This window comes from Dendropsophus ebraccatus, chromosome 13 (assembly GCF_027789765.1).
Source record: "Dendropsophus ebraccatus isolate aDenEbr1 chromosome 13, aDenEbr1.pat, whole genome shotgun sequence".
Taxonomy (NCBI): Eukaryota; Metazoa; Chordata; class Amphibia; order Anura; family Hylidae; genus Dendropsophus; species Dendropsophus ebraccatus.
In genome coordinates this window covers 79211339-79234034 of record NC_091466.1, presented here as the reverse complement: position 1 = coordinate 79234034, position 22696 = coordinate 79211339, and the positions used below count along the sequence as shown (strand labels likewise).

The 22696-nt window shown below is 47.3% G+C and overlaps 1 protein-coding gene across 2 annotated transcripts; it reads left to right on the top strand.

The window, feature by feature from the left end:
- Positions 1-679: 679 nt before the first annotated feature.
- CPSF2 (cleavage and polyadenylation specific factor 2) lies at positions 680-22026 on the top strand. Of its 2 annotated transcripts, none has more exons than XM_069950320.1 (15): positions 680-738; positions 4402-4561; positions 6853-7012; positions 7099-7204; positions 7852-7981; positions 8075-8190; positions 10265-10452; positions 10618-10908; positions 11570-11670; positions 11750-11950; positions 12036-12188; positions 16103-16328; positions 18638-18940; positions 19576-19710; positions 20328-22026. In XM_069950320.1, the coding sequence occupies exons 2-15, from the start codon at positions 4413-4415 to the stop codon at positions 20418-20420; spliced, it is 2352 nt and encodes a 783-aa protein (XP_069806421.1). In that variant the 5' UTR covers positions 680-738; positions 4402-4412; the 3' UTR covers positions 20421-22026. The 2 variants fall into 2 exon arrangements, with proteins under 2 accessions (XP_069806421.1, XP_069806420.1); XM_069950319.1 differs by having other exon boundaries at positions 696-814.
- The last annotated feature ends 670 nt before the right edge of the window (positions 22027-22696 follow it).

Genomic DNA, 22696 nt, shown 5'->3' with positions numbered 1-22696 from the left:
ACAGGTCTTTAAAGGGCTTGTCCAGTGAAAATCTTCATTTCCAATAAACTGATATCAAAAAGTTATATAGATTTATAATTTACTTCTATTAAAAAATCTCAAGTCTTCCCATACTTATCAGCTGCTGTATGTCCTGCAGGAAATGTTTTATTTTTAGTGTGACACAGTGCTCTCTGCTGACTGAGACAGGAACTTTGTCTCGGTTTCCTATCAATCCCCATAGAAAACCTCTCCTGATCTGGACAGTTCCTGTCTCGGCCAGAGATGGCAGCAGAGAGCACAGTGTCAGACTGAAAATAAAAAATTTCCTGCAGGACATACAGCAGCTAATAAGAATGGGAAGACTTGAGTTGTTTTTTTATAGGAGTAAATTCTGACACCAGTTAATTGGAAAGAAAAAGATTTTCGCTGGACAATCCCTTTAACCCTCTTGTAAATAGAATCACAGTGATAGGGTGGAGACTCTATAGGACGAGACCACTACAAAGCCCAGATGGGGGGAGGACTGTACCAGACGGTTACCAGCGCTCACCCTCAGGCTATGGAGACAAGTGGAGATAGTCAGGAGAAGCTGCGCCCTGAGCCCCTGACAGAACGGTGCCCCCCGTGCAGCAGCTTTCAGGGCTGTTTCCTTTTTACGCCCCCCCCCCCTCTCTGTGACATGGACTCTCCGCGATCAGTTCCGGTCATGCGCAGTGAGGACGTGAAGCAGGCGGGAGCCGGGTTGCTGGGCCGCAGGTTGTGAAGCTGTGTATGGGGGGCTGAGGTTTGCGGTACCGCACGGGGGGATTCTCCGCTCTTGTCAGTGTGACAGGTGAGCTGGGACCGGGAGGTTTCTGCGCTGAGGGCAGGAGAGGATGTCACCATGGTAACAGGGCCCAGGGGGCAGATAATGGCCGCCTCTGTCTATTACATTCCTGTCACAGCTGAGGGCAGCGGCTTATACTGGGGATGGGTCTACAGGGGGCCAGATACCCTCACACTGACAGCAGGCGGCGACATTGTACATGGATAGAGGTGAAGCCCTTATACTGCCCATACACAGAGGGGTCTACACAGTCATATACAGCGGTGCAGGGGCCTCACACCCACTCTGTATACAGCCTGTACCTGGCGGAGTCACCGTATACAGCCTGTACCTGGCGGAGTCACCGTATACAGCCTGTACCTGGCGGAGTCGCCGTATACAGCCTGTACCTGGCGGAGTCGCCGTATACAGCCTGTACCTGGCGGAGTCGCCGTATACAGCCTGTACCTGGCGGAGTCGCCGTATACAGCCTGTACCTGGCGGAGTCGCCGTATACAGCCTGTACCTGGCGGAGTCGCCGTATACAGCCTGTACCTGGCGGAGTCGCCGTATACAGCCTGTACCTGGCGGAGTCGCCGTATACAGCCTGTACCTGGCGGAGTCGCCGTATACAGCCTGTACCTGGCGGAGTCGCCGTATACAGCCTGTACCTGGCGGAGTCGCCGTATACAGCCTGTACCTGGCGGAGTCGCCGTATACAGCCTGTACCTGGCGGAGTCGCCGTATACAGCCTGTACCTGGCGGAGTCGCCGTATACAGCCTGTACCTGGCGGAGTCGCCGTATACAGCCTGTACCTGGCGGAGTCGCCGTATACAGCCTGTACCTGGCGGAGTCGCCGTATACAGCCTGTACCTGGCGGAGTCGCCGTATACAGCCTGTACCTGGCGGAGTCGCCGTATACAGCCTGTACCTGGCGGAGTCGCCGTATACAGCCTGTACCTGGCGGAGTCGCCGTATACAGCCTGTACCTGGCGGAGTCGCCGTATACAGCGGTGCAGGGGCCTCACACCCACTCTGTATACAGCCTGTACCTGGCGGAGTCACTGTACAGCCTGTACCTGGCGGAGTCACTGTATACAGCGGTGCAGGGGCCTCACACCCACTCTGTATACAGCCTGTACCTGGCGGAGTCACTGTATACAGCCTGTACCTGGCGGAGTCACTGTATACAGCCTGTACCTGGCGGAGTCACTGTATACAGCCTGTACCTGGCGGAGTCACTGTATACAGCCTGTACCTGGCGGAGTCACTGTATACAGCCTGTACCTGGCGGAGTCACTGTATACAGCCTGTACCTGGCGGAGTCACTGTATACAGCCTGTACCTGGCGGAGTCACTGTATACAGCCTGTACCTGGCGGAGTCACTGTATACAGCCTGTACCTGGCGGAGTCACTGTATACAGCCTGTACCTGGCGGAGTCACTGTATACAGCCTGTACCTGGCGGTAGGGATGCACGATGCACCGAAATATCGATATTACTATCGATATTTCGGGCAAAAAAACGGTTCGATACCAGGATTTCCTGGTATCGAAACTTTAAGTTAAGCTGAGAACACGGTGGGCGGCTAGCTGAGCGCCGGCCGTGTTCTCGATGTGCCTCCCCCTGCCCCCTGCAGTCTCCTCCTCTGCTCTCCCTCCCTCCGCTCCCATTGGCGCCAATTTCAAATAGCCGGCACTTAGCTATTGCTAGTGATGGCTATTTAAGTATATAGATGCCACTGTCACACTGACAGCGGCATCTGACCCCTCCTGAGCCCGCTCCATATACAGCGGGGGTCGGCTACTGTGTGTAACAGACCCCCGCTGCTGGTGTCTCTCTGATAACAGAGTCCGGCTCCGCCAGACTCTGTTATCAGAGAGAAGATTTATGCAGAGGAGCCGGAGCTGCACGGAGGAGAGCGGCTGGAGAGGGAGAGCGGGAGAGGAGGACGGAGGAGAAGGCTGGAGGGAGAGCGGGAGGTCCGGGAGAGAGGACGGAGCAGAAGGCTGGAGGGAGAGCGGGAGGTCAGGGAGAGAGGACGGAGCAGAAGGCTGGAGGGAGAGCGGGAGGTCCGGGAGAGAGGACGGAGGAGAGGGAGAGCGGGATGTCCGGGAGAGAGGACGGAGGAGAAGGCTGGAGGGAGAGCGGGATGTCCAGGAGAGAGGACGGAGGAGAAGGCTGGAGGGAGAGCGGGAGGTCCAGGAGAGAGGACGGAGGAGAAGGCTGGAGGGAGAGCTGGAGGTCCGGGAGAGAGGACGGAGCAGAAGGGAGAGTGGGAGAGAGGAGTACGGAGAGGGAGAGCGGGATGTCCGGGAGAGAGGACGGAGGAGAAGGCTGGAGGGAGAGCGGGATGTCCGGGAGAGAGGACGGAGGAGAAGGCTGGAGGGAGAGCGGGATGTCCGGGAGAGAAGCCGGAGCTGCACAGAGGAGAGCGGCTGGAGAGGGAGAGAGGGAGGTCACGGAGAGAGGAGGACGGAGAAGGCTGGAGGTGGGGAGGATGAAGAGGGAGAGCGGGGGTCTGTGAGATCCGGGAGAGGAGGCCGGGGGAAGTGCAGCACATGTGAGGATCCAGCCGGCTGGCAGGTGGGGGAGGTGGCCGGGGCTGAGAGGAGCAGATAAGATCGGCTGTAGTGTGTGGGATCCTGTGTAACCTCCCCTTCTCTTCCTCCGCAATCTTGGTAACTGGTGCAGCAGAGCTGTCTTAGTGATGGGTGGTGCAGCAGAGCTGTCTTAGTGGTGGGTGGTGCAGCAGAGCTGTCTTAGTGGTGGGTGGTGCAGCAGAGCTGTCTTAGTGGTGGGTGGTGCAGCAGAGCTGTCTTAGTGGTGGGTGGTGCAGCAGAGCTGTCTTAGTGGTGGGTGGTGCAGCAGAGCTGTCTTAGTGGTGGGTGGTGCAGCAGAGCTGTCTTAGTGATGGGTGGTGCAGCAGAGCTGTCTTAGTGGTGGGTGGTGCAGCAGAGCTGTCTTATCGCTTGGTATAGCAGAGCTGTTTTAGTGATCAGGCTATTTGGAAGAGCAGAATTGTATTAATGATAATGACTAGTGACTATATTTCTACCCCTGTGTTTTTTTTGTTTTTTTTTTATACTTTACTAAGTATCGAACCGGTATTGAGTATCAAAATAAAAAAGTTAGTATCGGTATCGAACTCAAAATTTTGGTATCGTGACATCACTACCTGGCGGAGTCACTGTATACAGCCTGTACCTGGCGGAGTCACTGTATACAGCCTGTACCTGGCGGAGTCACTGTATACAGCCTGTACCTGGCGGAGTCACTGTATACAGCCTGTACCTGGCGGAGTCACTGTATACAGCCTGTACCTGGCGGAGTCACTGTATACAGCCTGTATTCTCTACCTGCTGGTGTAATACTCATGGAGTCGGTATGAGGGGCGGGTGGGGTTAGATGGTCCTGTGCTCTGTATACAGCCTGTATCCTCTACCTGCTGATGTAACACTCCTGCAGTCACTGTATTTAGCCTGTATCCTCTACCTGCTGGTGTAACACGCCTGGAGTCGGTATGAGGGGCGGGTGGGCCTAGATGGTCCTGTGCTCTGTACTTCTGACTATGACGCTTCACCTGACATTTCCTTTTTTATGGATTTCCAGGATCCGGGAGGATGACGTCTATCATTAAGCTGACGACGCTCTCCGGAGCACAGGAGGAATCCGCGCTCTGCTACCTGCTGCAGGTCGATGAGTTTCGATTTCTCCTCGATTGTGGTTGGGACGAGAACTTCTCCATGGATATTATAGAAGCCATTAAAAAGTATGGAAGTTGTGTCTTGTATCATGAAATGTTTTGTGATAAATCCACTAGTGGGGGGAGAGTCACTATATATTACATAACTGATCCTGAGTTACATCCCGTAATATATCCCAGAACTGCACTCACTATTCTGCTGCTGGGGTCACTGTGTACATACATTACATTACTGATTCTGAGTTACATCCTGTATTATACCCCAGAGCTGCGCTCACTATTCTGCTGGTGGGGTCACTGTGTACATACATTAATACAGGATGTAACTCAGGATCAGTAATGTATGTACACAGTGACCTCACCAGCAGAGTAGTGAGTGCAGCTCTGGAGTATAATACAGGATGTAACTCAGGATCAGTAATGTATACTCCAGAGCTGCACTCACTATTCTGCTGCTGGGGTCACTGTGTACATACATTACATTACTGATCCTGAGTTATATCCTGTATTATATCCCAGAGCTGCACTCACTATTCTGCTGGTGGGGTCACTGTGTACATACATTACATTACTGATTCTGAGTTACATCCTGTATTATACCCCAGAGCTGCGCTCACTATTCTGCTGGTGGGGTCACTGTGTACATACATTAATACAGGATGTAACTCAGGATCAGTAATGTATGTACACAGTGACCTCACCAGCAGAGTAGTGAGTGCAGCTCTGGAGTATAATACAGGATGTAACTCAGGATCAGTAATGTATACTCCAGAGCTGCACTCACTATTCTGCTGCTGGGGTCACTGTGTACATACATTACATTACTGATCCTGAGTTATATCCTGTATTATATCCCAGAGCTGCACTCACTATTCTGCTGGTGGGTCACTGTGTACATACATTACTGATCCTGAGTTCCATCCTGTATTATACTCCAGAGCTGCACTCACTATTCTGCTGGTGGGTCACTGTGTACATACATTACATTACTGATCATGAGTTCCATCCTGTATTATACTCCAGAGCTGCACTCACTATTCTGCTGGTGGGGTCACTGTGTACATACATTACTGATCCTGAGTTCCATCCTGTATTATACTCCAGAGCTGCACTCACTATTCTGCTGGTGGGGTCACTGTGTAAATATATTACATTACTGATCCTGAGTTCTAGAACATTTACAAGGTTTGGCTGCATGAATAGTTTCTGGAATGTTTATGTGGCTTATTACCTTATAGTTGCACATTTTCGTGTACATGGGAAGATGTGCGGGCGGCTAATGATGATTTTAATGCGCAAAAGATGCGATGAGCCGATGATTGGAAGGTTTGAGCAGTGATGCTTCCTCCCACCTGATCATAGGCCGTATAAATGGACCTTTGTCTCTGAGTGATAAATCTGTTCCAGTATTGGCCAGTAGATAGAGCTGCAGACAAAGTTGCAGAACTGTATGAAAGTGTCCGTATTATTATTATAAATAGATGAAAACATTGGACGTATCGGGAGTGTCCATAACCTCACTGATCGCTAGATACAGCCGGAGGAAATGAGAGGCTCTGGCCTCCATCTTGCTGCATACTGTGGCTTTATAGACTTATGCTGGAGCTTGTTACATGAGGCAGGATGGAGATTGCAGAGAACGAAACGCTCAGCCGCGCTCTTCCAGTGCCTATAAGGACGTTTATATGGGTCAATATAATTGTAACCTAGAAAAGCTCCCTTGTCTGGTACTCGGCTCGTGTTACAATTTCAGCGACTTTTTGGCCCCGCCCCCCCTTTCTGCATTATGACTCCGCTACCCAGGTGTAATGGGTAAATGTTGCAGTTTTCATACCTTATTTTATATCATACGTTATGGTGCTTGTACCAGTAAAAAGTGATATTTTATCATCTGCGGATTGCCTTATCCAGGCAGGGCTTCACTGCCAAAGTGCCATTTAGCCCTGCCCACAACAACACTGTTGGCCCCGCCCCAGTGCCCTCATTGTTGCATAGGCCCTGCCCCTTGACGGCCATTGGAACAGGCCAGTCTAAAGGTCTAGGCCCCACCCCCTCTAGGTCAGCCCATACCTATGGGGCCAACGGTGGAGTTGTGGGCGGGGCTAAGTGGCGATTTGCTCGTGAAGCCCTGCCCAGATAGCACAATCCACAGGTGATAAAAGGTCACTTTTTACTGGAACAAGCACCTTGATGTAGGATATAGAATAAGATATGAAAACTGCTAAATTTACCCCTTAGAAAGTCATAATGCAGAAACGGGGACAGTGTCACTTTAAGCTTCTTGGGTAAAGCCAGTGAAGTGTTTTTCGGTGACTTCCATCCTACTGAATTTGTTTTTATCTCTCCTTTATTTCTAGATACATCCATCAAATCGATGCCGTCCTCCTCTCTCATCCAGATGCCCTTCATCTCGGAGCGCTCCCTTATGCAGTTGGTAAACTGGGCTTAAACTGTGCCATCTACGCCACCATCCCTGTGTACAAGATGGGTCAGATGTTCATGTACGATCTCTACCAGGTGTGTAACCTGTCTGCACTGCTCGCCATCTCTACCATCTCCTCAGCTGACAATGTGCAATTGACAACCACAATCTTTTCTTTCAGTCTCGGCACAACACAGAGGATTTCAACCTGTACACTCTGGACGATGTGGACTCCGCTTTCGATAAAATACAGCAACTAAAATTCTCCCAGATTGTACATTTGAAAGGTGACATTTTGGTTTTCAGCCTTTTACTTTTAACTATTTTATTACATGTCAGTGGTGATACCCACTGAAGTCAATCAGTGACAGGGACAATTTAAAGGTGTTTCTTACAGGGGCTGGTTGGGGGTTGCCTGTCATATTAAAGGGGTACTCTGGAGGTTTTTTTTTCTTTCAGATGAACTGGTGTCAGAAAGTTATACAGATTTGTAATTTACTTCTATATAAAAATCTCCAGTCTTCCATTACTTATCAGCTGCTGTATGTCCTGCATGAAGTGCTGTATTTTCTCCATTCTGACTTAGTGCTCTCTGCTGCCACCTCTGTCCATGTCAGAAACTGTCCAGAGCAGGAGAGGTTTTCTATAGTGATTTGCTGCTGCTCTGGACAGTTCCTGACATGGACAGAGGTGGCAGCAGAGAGCACTGTGTCAGACTACACCAGAATACACCACTTCCTGCAGGACATACAGCAGCTGATAAGTTCTGGAAGATTTTTAAATAGTAAAGTAAATTACAAATCTGTATAACTTTATGCCACTAGTTGATTTGAAATATAAAAAAAAGAATCCTCCGGAGTGCCCCTTTAGTAATAAGTGTAAGAAATAATGATGTAAATAATAATTTGCCAACAGTTTTTTTTTCTTCTTTCAGGTAAAGGTCATGGCTTGTCTATCACTCCGTTACCGGCTGGTCACATGATTGGAGGAACCATATGGAAAATTGTCAAGGACGGAGAGGAAGAGATTGTGTATGCCGTGGACTTTAATCACAAGAGAGAGATGTAAGTGTGTAACTGATGGGGGGGGGGGGGCTTTCTGTCTTCTCTCTTGTCGCTGTGTATTAAAAGAGCTTCTATGTCCTGTTTCTTCCTCAGACATTTGAATGGTTGCTCTTTGGAGATGATCAGCCGTCCGTCCCTGCTCATCACTGACTGCTTTAATGCCACATACGTCCAGCCCAGAAGAAAACAGCGAGATGAACAGCTGCTGAGTGAGTATGAAGTGTGGATTTCAGAATCTCTGCTGCACTTTAAGGGTAGCTTCACACATACCGGAACCGCAGCGGATATCACGCTGCGAGTTTGCAGCGAAATGCGCTGCGGATCCTGGTAGTGTGAAGGTCTATGGGGTTACATATCCGTAGCGGAATTTTCATTCCACTGCAGATATGTAACCCGGCCCCTTTAACCCCCGTAGCCCCCAGCCCGGAGCATACATTACCCGCTTAGTGCCGCGGCTGTGTGTGACGCTAACGGCTTCTGATTGGCTGAAGGGGAGCGAAGGGAGTCGGGAGCCTCACACAGCCGTGGCGCCAAGCAGTTAATGTATGCTCCGAGCCAGGGGTTAAAGGGGCCCAGGTCACATACTGGCAGCGTAAAGAAAATTCCGCTGCGGGTATGTGACCCATTCAACTTGACATTACCAGGGTCTGCAGAGGATTTTGCTGCAAACTCGCAGTATGAAATCCGCTGAGGTTCCTGTACTTATGAAGCTACCCTAAGGCTATGTTCACGCGTCCGTAGTGCTGTCCGCAATTCACAGATAACTGGATTAATGACACTGACTCGTTCCGTGATTGCGTGTCCGCACTAGGACTTATCCTATTTTCTTGCACCATGGATCACAGCCTATTCACAGATCTGCGGATCTCTGTGATTGGCCAAGGACAGTGCTCAGATAACTTTTGGAAATCCCAAAGAGAACAAATAAAGCAGGAGCAGCCAAGTGTGTGCTCCGCTGGCTCATTTACTCTCAGATAAGAGAAGTGTCGATGCAGCAGCTCCCCAGACAGTGAATGGCAGAGGGTTTAGATTCTGTATCCTAGTACTTGGCTCTTGAAGGGGGTTGAACACTTTATAGTATATTCTGTTCTATAGAGTCCTCCTGCTGTGTCAGTAGAGCTGGTATAACAAGCCGCTCCCCCATACTGTGCTGTCCTCTGTATGCTGAATGTTGATAACAGCATCCAAATTCTGAGTAGCACAGGCTGAGAGGACGACATCAAGGTGGACCTGTGCTTCTCCATGCCCGTCCATATTATGCATGGGATCACTGTTCGGCAGGGTGGCACAGCATGAGAGAGGGGCTTCTTATAGCCAAACACAGAAAAATGATGCTTATAGAGAGGGGGAAGAGGGTCTATTCAAGAACAAAAAAACAAAAAAAAAACAAGCACTTAGAGCAGCGCTCCTGGGCACAGCAGGAGGGATTTTATGTACAGTACATACCTTATTTGAAACACTGCCAATCCCTGTAACACCAGGTTGCGCTTATCCAGTGTTTAGTACATAGATGTTCTGAGACCCCCTTTCAATTGGTATTCCAGCGCTACAAAAACATGGCCACTTTCCTTCAGAGACAGCCCCACTCTTGTCTCCAGCTTGGGCGGGGTTTTGCTGCTCAGTTCTATTGAAGTGAATGGAGCTTAAAGGGGTTATTCAGCGCTACAAAAACATGGCCACTTTTCCCCCTACTGTTGTCTCCAGTTCAGGTGCAGTTTGCAATTAAGCTCCATTCACTTCAATGGAACTGAGTTTCAAAACCCCACCCAAACTGGAGACAACAGTAGGGGGAAAGTGGCCATGTTTTTGTAGCACTGGATAACCCTTTTTAATTGCAAACCGCACCTAAACTGGAGACAAGAGTCGTGTTGTCTCTGAAATAAAGTGGCCATGTTTTTGTAGAACTGGATAACCCCTTTAAACGGGCCTGCACTGCAAGCGCCATCCACAGGCAGGAGTGCTGCTCTGCAGGAAAAGATTAGGAGGCTTTAATGTAGCAGGTAGGCCTCTAACAATGCTGCAAGGAATTCCCCAGTGTCCATTAGTTACGTTGAAATGTTTCATTGCTCGTCTCTTAAATATGAACTTCTTCCTCCATTTTTTTTTTTTTTTTTGGTGGCTACTAGTAGTCCTGTCAAGCATAGCTTGTTCTGTAAGCATAGCAATATATTCCTGTCAAGCATAGCACTTAATTCTGTAATTTGCAATTTGTAATGTTGTCTTTAAGATTGTAAGATTGTCTCGTAGTAAACCAGCTTTACACAGCTCCATGTTTTTCTACAGCAAATGTGCTGGAGACCTTGCGAGGAGATGGGAACGTGTTAATCTCTGTCGACACGGCTGGTAGAGTCCTGGAACTTGCGCAACTTCTTGACCAGATCTGGAGAACCAAGGATGCTGGCCTTGGGGTGTATTCTTTAGCCCTCCTTAATAACGTCAGCTACAATGTGGTGGAGTTCTCAAAGTCTCAGGTGAGGCGCAGCTGAAAGGTGACCGGACAAAGAATTGTGTGGCTCTCTGTGATAATCCCGGGGTCACTGTGTCATGTTCTTCCCCTGCAGGGTGTGCTCCTTTATATCACTTGTATTTCTCAGTTGCTTGAAGTGTCTTGTGGTAAATATCCTCTCTTGTTACAGGTGGAGTGGATGAGCGACAAACTGATGAGATGTTTTGAGGACAAGAGGAACAACCCCTTTCAGTTCCGTCACCTGTCCCTGTGTCATGGCTTTGCTGATCTCGCTCGTGTCCCTAGCCCTAAGGTTGTACTGGCTAGCCAGCCGGACCTTGAGTGCGGATTTTCAAGAGAGCTGTTTATCCAGTGGTGCCAAGACCCCAAAAACTCAATCATCCTCACATACAGGACCACCCCTGGGACTCTTACCCGCTTCCTGATTGACAACCCTACTGAAAAGATCATAGATATAGAGGTAATGTTGGGTTAGCTGTATTTTCTGGAAGCAGCACCACTCTTGTCCCTGAGCCATTTTTGCCATTGCTGCTTTGCTTCTTTTACTTGAATGGGGCTTGGATACTGTTCCATAAATGCCAATATGCAGAAGTGACTGTTTCTGGAGAGAAAAAAACGGACCTTTTTTAACCAATCCTGGACAATATCTTTTTAAAGGGGTCCCTAAAAAAATAAACTCCTTCAAATCAGCTGGTGTCAGAAAGTTATACAGACTTAGTATTTATTTTTCTTAAATAATCTCCAGTCTTCTAGTACTTCTCAGCTGCTGTATGTCCTGCAGAAATGGTGGATTCTCTCCAGTCTGACACAGTGCTCTCTGCTGCCACCTCTGTCCATGTCAGGAACTGTCCAGAGCAGGAGAGGTTTTCTATGGGGATTTGCTGCTGCTCCGGACAGTTCCTGACATGGACAGAGGTGGCAGCAGAGAGCACTGTGTCAGACTGAAGAGCATACACCACTTCCTGCAGTACATACAGCAGCTGAGAAGTGCTGGAAGACTGGAGATTTTTGTAGTAGAAATAATTTACAAATATCTTTCTGACACCAGTGGATTTGTAATTTTTTTTTTTTTTTTTTTTTTTACTTGAGTATAAATCTGAGCTTGTACATTTTGCTTTTAGCTTAGAAAACGAGTGAAACTGGAAGGAAGAGAGCTGGAGGAATATCTGGAGAAAGAAAAGCTGAAGAAGGAGGCTGCAAAAAAACTGGAACAGTCCAAAGAGTACGTCCTGCTTCTGGGGTGTGTGAATTTGGGGTTCAGACATCGCCCTCTATATGTCACACTCATCTCTGTTTTCTAGAGTCGATATTGATTCCAGTGACGAAAGCGACGCAGAAGAAGACATTGACCAGCCCATGACCCACAAGACCAAGCACGACCTGATGATGAAGAACGAGGGCAGCAGGAAAGGCAGCTTCTTTAAACAGGCCAAAAAGTCTCACCCCATGTTTCCTGCCCCCGAGGAACGAATAAAGTGGGACGAATATGGTGAAATCATAAAGTAAGTGACCTGGGGCGCCCTGCCGGTGTCATTGGGACTGCTCTGTATTCCGCTTAATCTCATTATTTCAATGTTTTTCCATAAGGCCTGAAGACTTCTTAGTTCCAGAACTCCAAGCAACAGAGGAAGAAAAGAACAAGCTGGAATCTGGACTGACCAACGGGGAGGAACCTATGGACCAAGATTTATCAGATGTGCCGACCAAATGTGTCTCCACAACAGAGGCAATGGAGATTAAGTGAGTGGATTTTCATGATGTTTTAGGCCATTGCTTCAATACAGGGGGCTGCAGTCCTTATATATAGGCATAGATAACACTATGGCCATGTGGAAACAATTGTTTGCTGTCTCCACTGTTAAATTGAGTCTGTCAGCTTCAATTTAGGTTCCAAAGTGTTACACGCTGTTAGGTTAAGGATACACATGGTACCTGTCATATATCAGTTTGTGCTTCCAGAACGTAGTGACAAGAGAAAAAAGTGGAAAAACGGAAAGAGGTCAGTGCCCCGTGTAATCCTTTGGAACAAAGGTGAGGTGACACCAGTAGAATAGCAGTGGACTCTAGCTTTATAGCCACTTAGGCTTGATGTATATCACATCTTTGGGAGGTACATGCAATGGAGTAGCTGGCTCGAGCATCCTTGGTCTGGGATGCTCCCAACGTCCGGGGCCCATCGCAGTGGATTGATCTCGAGATACAGTGTTGCTCTAAGGATGTCTCCAAGGTGTTCCAGTATGTTACACATACATTGCGTATAAAACGAATAAAAAGGAATTGGATATGCACATGCTGCGTTTTGCTACATAGTATCCTTTTATGAGATCGAAACAAAGACATGTAGAGTAAAAGAGTCTGAGTTGTTTCTGTCTCTGTTCCTGACAGTCATCCGTGAGCAGAGAAAGGGGATGGCAGGGGGACTGAGGAGACGGTACAGACCTCAGCACTATAGGGTTTTGGGAAGCCTCTGACTGCATAAGAGAATAAAAGATGCCATGTGTTTCCTTGAGCAACAGCTGTCTAACTAGAGATTCACAGTACAGTGGTGCCTTGGATTCCGAGTATAATCCGTTTCGTGGCGGCGCTTGTAATCCAAATCCACTCTTAAACCAAAGCAAATTTTTTCATAAGAAAACATGTAAAACTAATGAAACAAACATTCAGAAACAGCAGAATATGTAATATTATAAGTTATTGTACAGTAATGGAGAGGATGGGAAACACAAGGGCGGACAGAGACTGCAGGGAGCATGAAGGAATGAGCAGGGCAGATGTGGGCACATACATGCAGCACTCTCTGTCCGGGGAGAGAGGGGTTACAGCTATGGAGAGATTACCCCCCACAGTCCTGTCCCCTGATGTAAGCCCCAGCCTGAAGTGGATCTGCTATAATTTGGAAGAGGAGGGAGACTTTGTGGGTCAGAGTACAGGGCTGTAGACCCCGCTATGCAGGCCATACCCCTCCTCCACTCGCGATCCCACCCAGTACAGGGAGCTCTTACACCAAAGCAATGCTCTTAAACCAAGTCACAATTTTGAAAAACTGTGAGCTCTTAAACCAAAACGCTCTTAAATCAAGTTACTCTTAAACCAAGGTACCACTGTATGTGGAATTTGTCATTCGGTTTTAAACTTTTAGGAGGGAACAAACAATTTGATACCAGCTTTTCCTGGTTTTCATTATGGCAACACACGCCGTTATTGATTTAACACTATGGGGAATGGACTATGATAGTCTCCAATAATTACCATTCTTGGGTGGCGGTCTCCATATTTGTGAGTCGTTTTCTTACCTGAGTAAACAGAGCCATGACTAAGGGCAAGCCAGCCCGAAACGCGTCGGCCTTTTAATATATGAATAAAAGATTGCATTTTAAGTGAGCTGGAGAGAATCGTGATGTTTCCTGGTTCTCATTACTCTGTTTTGCCACGCTATTGCTCAGCCTAACATTAGATCCTTCACACTCCAGAGAACATGGTGGGTTACTTACCCAGCGCCTCTCATGGTCTCTGTCGCCCTTCTCTGCCAACACAACACTCGGCTCACCTCCTTCCATAACCCGTTTACATGTACAGCAGCTCAGGTGAGTGTGCCACCCCCCAATACCCAGCGAGTGCCGGCTGCTATCTGTAAAAACTGGCATCAGTCATTACTCTGTTTAAATACTATGATCAGTAGTGATCACAGCAGTTGAAAGGAATCTTCCATCAGGTTAGGGTGGGGCCATATGGCCAAAAAATAACATCTTGCTTTTTTACAATTTTTGATCAATTCTTTATTTTAAATATCATTTTTTTTTCTTTTTTTGCTAAATAAACAGAACATTTTTCTCCTTGCAGCCTCAGATACTATTTTAGTGACATATCAGACAACTGTATTGCTTCCCAGTGTAACAAAGCTCCCCCTGTGCTCCCATGTAGTAGACAAGTGCTCCCCCCTGTGTTCCATGTTCATTCTTTGAGCGGAGAGCGGCGGCAGTGGGCAGGCGCGCGCTCTCTCCCGTTCACTCAAAGCAGCACACTGAGCACGGCTGGATTGCGCCGTGTTTACTCACTGTGAATCGGCCCGAAGTAGGTTTCCCAAACGTGCCACTCTGTGTCCCCATATAGTATAGGAGATCTTCATTGTGCCTCCATCTAGGTATGATGTAGTAGTGGAGGTATAGTGGATAAGGGTTGTAGTAGTAGTAGAAGTACAGGTAAAGATGAAGGGTGCATCAGTGGAAGTATAGGTAAGGGGTGTAGTAGTAGTAGCACAAATATAGATGAGAGATTTAGTACTGGAGGTATACAGGTATAGAGGGGGGTGATTGAGGAAGGAGGGCATATCCATCCTCCTCCTCTCACCCCGGCATACACGTTCCCCTCCCGGCCACCCCCTGATCCCGCTGTACACCGCCAGTACCTGCAGCATGGCTACCGCCCTATTCTACAGTTCTTGCGGCCTCCTCCAGAGAACGGGGACCTGTGTATGTGGCCGGGAGGGGAGCAGGACACTGTGTAAGGGGCGGGGGCAGGTCAGCAACGGCTCTGTTAAGCGGCTGGAGGCTACCAGTACTGCATCGCCCCTCTCCGACCTGCCAACACACCACAAACTGCCCCTCTCTGGCCTACCCGTTCGACATTGCGCCGCTTGCCTTGCACCTCACTGCGCTGATGGCAATTATTTTTTGAGAACATCAAATTTACCATTTTCACAAAAAATCTTATCGATTTTTAATGTTCTGGGCAAATTAATCAAATAAATTAGATTTAATCGCCCAGCCCTACATTAGTTACATCGCTTTGAGTTTTGCACCTTTAATGGTTTGGCATAGGGATTGCTGGTGGTGCGGTCCTTTTTTGAACCGAAGCCTGGGTCCAGCGCACGGCTTCAGTCTTTTACGTTCACTGGGGCAGGCGGTGTCATACGTGTGTCACAGTAGCCCCAGGCCTTGCCTAGACCTTGGGGCCTGCTGTGGCAGATCTGCTGTTGATCTACCTATGGCAGGGTATTACCAATACAGTGTCCTTCTAATAGCTCAATACTATATGGAGGCAAATGATTGCTTAGGAATGTTAAAAAGTATAAAAAAAAAATATTAAGAAGCCTCCTAATATAGTATTGAGAATTGTGTTATTGAGAGAAGTATCAGTATTCTGCAATGGTGATTTGCTGCTGACACATTGGCTTCCATTCTTACCCGCTGATATAATATAAATCTATTATTTAGTTATGTATCCAGGCACACAGAGGGGGAAGCTGTGGAGCTGTTCATTTCTGCATTGCCTCATATTTCGAAGACCTACTTTCTCCTCGGTGTCTGCCTGTGGAGCTGGAGGTTCCCTTTGAAGCTGCTCTCTCCCCCTCCCTCTTCTGGGGTCTTTAGAAGCTGTATCTCCTCCGCCCTCCCCCTCTCATACTGACTTGGCACTGCCGGCTGGTCTCCGAGAAAAGAAAGCAGCTCAGAAATCTTCCCTGTTCTATATAGTACAGTATATATTTATCTCAGATGCCGCTGCTTGTGTAGCTTATAATGCTGATTGTCATCCCCAGTACCCCCAGAATTGTAACGTACTGTTAGATATGTTGGCGCTATATTAATAAAACCTTTTATTACTATTACTATTGGATGTGCATGCCCCTTTAAGTATATCTTTGTGTTTTCCACTAGGGCGAGGGTTACATACATCGATTACGAGGGCCGGTCTGATGGGGACTCCATCAAGAAGATCATCAATCAGATGAAGCCTCGACAGCTGATAATCATCCATGGGCCGCCGAAAGCAAGCCAGGACCTTGCCGAGGCTTGCCGGGCATTTGGAGGCAAAGATATTAAAGTTTACACTCCGAAACTTCACGAGACAGTGGATGCAACTAGTGAGACTCACATCTATCAGGTAACCTGACGCGTTAACCCCTATCCATGGACGTCATTGGTTTGATCATGTTAAGGAGTCTGGCAAAACTTAGGAGTACAGTGAGCGGGTGGTCGGTAGCGGGCGGGGGGGGCACACACGGAACATGGCAGGTGCTCCTCTTGCCGCCTACCATGATATATACTGTATGTTAAAGGGAACCAATCACACTAAAATTGGCCATAAAGCTAAGGAAACGTGCTGGTACATCAGCCAGCACGCTTCCTAAACATCCCCCTGTACCCTCCGTCCCATGTACATACAGCCCGCAAAGTTAGTTTAATAGTCTCCCGCGCTCTATGTAAATTATCATGCAAGTAGTCACGGTGGGCGGGGACTTCTTCAAGTAGTCACTGTGTCCTGGGCCGGCTCCGGCGCAGTAATTACGCCCCTCTGGGCATGTGGGAAAGCGGCGCCTGGTGGCGTCACTCGGGGGGCAGGCATTGCACGTCGGCCACGTCGACGTCTTTACTATGCTGCGCATGCGCAGTGCAGCCGGAGAAGATGTTGCTGTACTGCAGTATAGTAAGGTACGCCACCAGGCCACCCCGAGTGACGCCACCAGGCGCCGCTTTCCAACACGCCCAGAGGGGCGTGATTACAGCGTCTGAGCCGGCCCAGGACCCAGTGACTACTTGAAGAAGCCCCTGCCCACCGTGACTACTTGACCAGCCACCCGCCCACCGTGACTACTTGCAAGGTAATTTACATAGAGCGCGGGAGACTATTAAACTATCTTTGCGGGCTGTGTGTACATGGGACGGAGGGTACAGGGCGATGTTTAGGAAGCGTGCTGGCTGATGTACCAGCACTTTTCCTCAGCTTTATGGCCAATTTTAGTGTGATTGGTTCCCTTTAAAGTGTACCTGTCACTATAACGTGCAGAATCTAATCAATAGTAGATGTGATATAAAGCATGTTTGCAATATACATTTGTTGTTGTTTTTTTTGTTTTTTTTTATTTTATCATGCTGTAAAACAAAGCTATACATCCAGGTCCAGTCTGCAGAAGCACAAGCCAAAAAGACAGAAATGGCTGCACATCGCACCCATGGCTGACACGAAAGCTTATTCAGCTACATTTAAAACCTACATCAGAAGTTAGTATATAATTTGGCCAAACCATATTGCCTCATGTACCACGTGCAGGTCTTCCCTGAACCAGTCTCCTGAAGGCTGCTATATAACAGCTATACTTACTGTATCCAGGTCCAGTCTCCTGAAGGCTGCTATATAACAGCTATACTTACTGTATCCAGGTCCAGTCTCCTGAAGGCTGCTATATAACAGCTATACTTACTGTATCCAGGTCCAGTCTCCTGAAGGCTGCTGTATAACAGCTATACTTACTGTATCCAGGTCCAGTGTCTTGAAGGCTGCTATATAACAGCTATACCTACTGTATCCAGGTCCAGTCTCCTGAAGGCAGCTATATAACAGCTATACTTACTGTATCCAGGTCCAGTCTCCTGAAGGCTGCTGTATAACAGCTATACTTACTGTATCCAGGTCCAGTGTCTTGAAGGCTGCTATATAACAGCTATACCTACTGTATCCAGGTCCAGTCTCCTGACTGCTATATAACAGCTATACCTACTGTATCCAGGTTCAGTCTCCTGACTGCTATATAACAGCTATACTTACTGTATCCAGGTCCAGTCTCCTGAAGGCAGCTATATAACAGCTATACTTACTGTATCCAGGTCCAGTCTCCTGACTGCTATATAACAGCTATACTTACTGTATCCAGGTCCAGTCTCCTGACTGCTATATAACAGCTATACTTACTGTATCCAGGTCCAGTCTCCTGACTGCTATATAACAGCTATACTTACTGTATCCAGGTCCAGTCTCCTGACTGCTATATAACAGCTATACTTACTGTATCCAGGTCCAGTCTCCTGAAGGCTTGTGCTAATTGTACAGGTCAGACTTCATGTGTTTGTTGTTTTTTTTTTCAGTGTCCCAGCTTAATGCTTCCATCTATCACCTAGCTGCTTTCTCTGTGAGTGCAGATGACCTGGGAAACACAGGACATTCTTTGAAGAAAAGTGCTGTGTTTTCCATGAGAACTAAAAAATGAAATAATGAATGTAAATTGCAGACTTGCTATAAAAATATATATATATATATATATATATATATATATATATATATATATATATATATATATATATATATTTAGTATAAACTCAAATGCCAGTTTATTTCTTTAAAGGGAAGTTGCCCATGAGACCTCTTTCCTTCTGCGTGACCTCTTATTTACCTGCCTGGTTTCCGTCTCCCTGCAGGTGAGATTAAAAGACTCCCTTGTCAGTTCCCTCAAGTTCTGCAAAGCAAAAGACACGGAGCTGGCCTGGATTGATGGGGTCCTGGATATGCGAGTGTCCAAGGTGGACACCGGAGTTATCTTAGAAGATGGGGAGTTAAAAGAAGACGCTGAGGACTCTGAAATGCAGGTGGATACACCGGCCATTGACTCCAGCGCCGTCGCTCAGCAGAAAGCCATCAAGAGTCTTTTTGATGATGATGAGAAGGAGTTTTCAGAGGAAAGCGAGGTCATCCCTACCCTGGAACCACTGCCCAGTAATGAGGTACATGAGAGTTCCCGTGTTCATGTAAAGCTGGCCTGATGTGGCGGCTTAATGTTTATGTGGCTCTCAGCCATCTCTCCCGATCCTTCCATAGAGTGGAGAGAGGGAGGGGGGTAAGCCACTGCCGGACACTTCTAGCAGTGACTTATCTCTACAAGAAGAAAAGGGTCAGGCAGAGGAAATTCAACATGCCTGATCCTTCTCTCCCACAATGTCCTCTGTTGTCCATACCAGCCACAGCTTCCCTATCCCTGCCCTAAAAGATGTCGAGCTTGTCAGATAAGATGGTGGGGCCTGTGACATAAAAGATGTGGGGCCTGTGACATAAAAGATGTGGGGCCTGTGACATAAAAGATGTGGGGCCTGTGACATATAAGATGGTGGGGCCTGTGACATAAAAGATGTGGGGCCTGTGACATAAAAGATGTGGGCCCTGTGACATAAAAGATGTGGGCCCTGTGACATAAAATATGTGGGGCCTGTGACATATAAGATGGTGGGGCCTGTGACATATAAGATGGTGGGGCCTGTGACATATAAGATGGTGGGGCCTGTGACATATAAGATGGTGGGGCCTGTGACATAAAAGATGGTGGGGCCTGTGATAGCAGCTAAGATGTCTTGTGTCTCCCCAGGTTCCTGGACATCAGTCCGTATTTATGAACGAGCCCAGGTTATCTGATTTCAAGCAGGTCCTTCTGCGTGAGGGAATCCAGGCAGAGTTTGTGGGGGGCGTCCTCGTCTGCAACAATGTGGTTGCTGTTCGCAGGGTGAGTAGTAAATGTGAGGAGGAAAATGCTGTCTGGTTTATGTTGATTGGAAAACAAGGTTTTTATCCTAATTTAAAGGGATTCTCTTGCAAAACAGCCCCCCCCCCCCCCCCCCACACACACAAAAAAAAACTAACAGATCAGCTGGTGTCGTAACTTTATACAAATTTGTAATTTACTTCCATATGAAAATCTCCAATCTGACACAGTGCTCTCTGCTGCCACCTCTGTCCATGTCAGGAACTGTCCAAAGCAGCAGCAAATCCCTATAGAAAACCTCTCCTGCTCTGGACAGTTCCTGACATGGACAGAGGTGGCAGCAGAGATCACTGTGTCAGACTGGAGCGAATACACCACTTCCAGCAGGACACACAGAAGCTGATAAGTACTGGAAGACTGGAGATTTTTAAACATAAGTAAACTACAAATCTCTATAACTTTCTGACACCAGCTGACTTGAATGATTTCTTTTTTTGCTGGAGTATCCCTTTAATTCTGTGCTGCGTCGTCCCCCACCAGTTATCATTAGATACAGTGTGTGGGGCGGTGAAGGCTTCACGTAAAGCTGCTGCACCTGGCATAGACCAGCTGATTGTGAGCTTTTTCTCCCTTTGCAGACGGAGACGGGGCGGATCGGGTTAGAGGGCTGCATCTGCGAGGACTTCTATAAGATCAGAGAACTGTTATACGCACAGTACGCCATTGTATGAGCAGCCAGCGCTGGACATGACCTCTGAACCAGAAGACCAATCATTTACATCAATCCTTTTTTTTTTTCTTTGTAAATAATTTTTTTAGTTTTCCATGACAGACTGCACATCTGGGATTTGTGGATTGTTCAGGCTTCTAGGTTCAGTAGATTAGGATGCAGACACAACTACGAGCAGCAGATGTCCTGACCAGGATTAAGGGATCTTCCTGCATTTACAGGGAACCTGTCAGCTTACTGATGCGAAGGGCGCACCACATAGCCACACACCTCGTATTCAGTGGTCTCTCACCTACTTCTATACATATACAGAACATACATGCTGTGTAAGAGAGAGAGAGCTGTCAGTCATTAGAGGGGGCAGCAATATCACTGACTCTTCCCTGTATGTAAATCCCTAATGCTCTGCATATGAGAATTGGTGACCGACTGCTGGAAACAACTAAGGCAGCATGACTAAGGTGACAGGTTCTCTTAAAAGGGTATGTTCACATTATAATAATTTTATATACAGGTGTGGTCTACATAAGTGCTGGAGTATATACATTACTGATCCGGAGTTCCATCCTGTATTATACCCCAGAGCTGCACTCACTATTCTGCTGGTGGGGTCACTGTGTACATACGTTACATTACTGATCCGGAGTTCCATCCTGTATTATACCCCAGAGCTGCACTCACTATTCTGCTGGTGGGGTCACTGTGTATATACATTACTGATCCTGAGTTCCATCCTGTATTATACCCCAGAGCTGCACTCACTATTCTGCTGGTGGGGTCACTGTACATACATTACTAATCCTGAGTTCCATCCTGTATTATACTCCAGAGCTGCACTCACTATTCTGCTGGTGGGGTCACTGTGTACATATACTGTGTACATTATTGATCCTGAGATATATCCTGCATTATACTCCCGCCAGCAGAATAGTGAGTGCAGCTCTGAAGTATAATACACAATATAACTAAGAATCAGTAATGTATGTATACAGTGACCCTATTAGCAGAATAGTGAGTGCAGCTCTGGAGTGTAATACACGATATAACGTAGGCTCAGTAATGTAATGTGTGTACACACTGACCTTGCCAGCAGAATAGTGAGTGCAGCTCTGGAGTATAATACAGGATGGAACTCAGGATCAGTAATGTATGTACACAGTCAGTGCCTCTGTAGATTACATCTGTATATAAAGGTGAACATTCCCATGTAGAAGATCCAAGCTGGAGCTTCTTTATACTGGAAAAGTAAAATATATTTGGTTAGAAATACATGACCATTTCCTTGTTTTCTATTGCGTTTTGTTCAGACTGAGGATCTGCAGGTGGCTGCTCAGGATCTGCATCATACACCACGTCGGATTTTCTTTGCTTTGTCCTGTTATTTTAGGGGTCAGCTGCCTCGGCAGTGAGATACTTATGCTGCCTCTGTTATCTGAGGTGTTTAGTTTTTGTTACTTGAAATACTCTGATTTCCTGGGACTGCATCAGCCGGGTGCACAGGGAATCAGGTTTGCTGAGAAAGAAAAGCATGCGTGTATGTGTGTGGTTTCTCTCCATGCTGTATTCATGGTTTCCTGAAATAATAAACCAAACAGTTGTTTCTTGAATCTGTCATATCAGCAGATGAACACTAGGGGTCACTAGGGCTCCATCACTATACTGAGCCACCTCCTTATAGGAAAGCAGTGCTAGAAGAGCGGCTGATATCAGTCACATAGATCAGTGCTGGAGCGTTAGAAGAGGAGCGGCTGATATCAGTCACATAGGATGTAATAGGAGGTTATATTAGTACTGGAGCGTTATAAGAGGAGAGGCTGATATCAGTCACATAGATCAGTGCTGGAGCGTTATAAGAGGAGCGGCTGATATCAGTCACATATGATGTAATAGGAGGTTATGTCAGTGCTGGAGCGTTATACGAGGAGCGGCTGATATCAGTCACATATGTAATAGGAGGTTATATCAGTACTGGAGCGTTATAAGAGGAGCGGCTGATATCAGTCACATAGGATGTAATAGGAGGTTATGTCAGTGCTGGAGCGTTATAAGAGGAGCTGCTGATATCAGTCACATATGATGTAATAGGAGGTTATATCAGTACTGGAGCGTTATAAGAGGAGCGGCTGATATCAGTCACAGATGATGTAATAGGAGGTTATATCAGTACTGGAGCGTTATAAGAGGAGCGGCTGATATCAGTCATATAGGATGTAATAGGAGGATATATCAGTACTGGAGCGTTATAAGAGGAGCGGCTGATATCAGTCACATATGTAA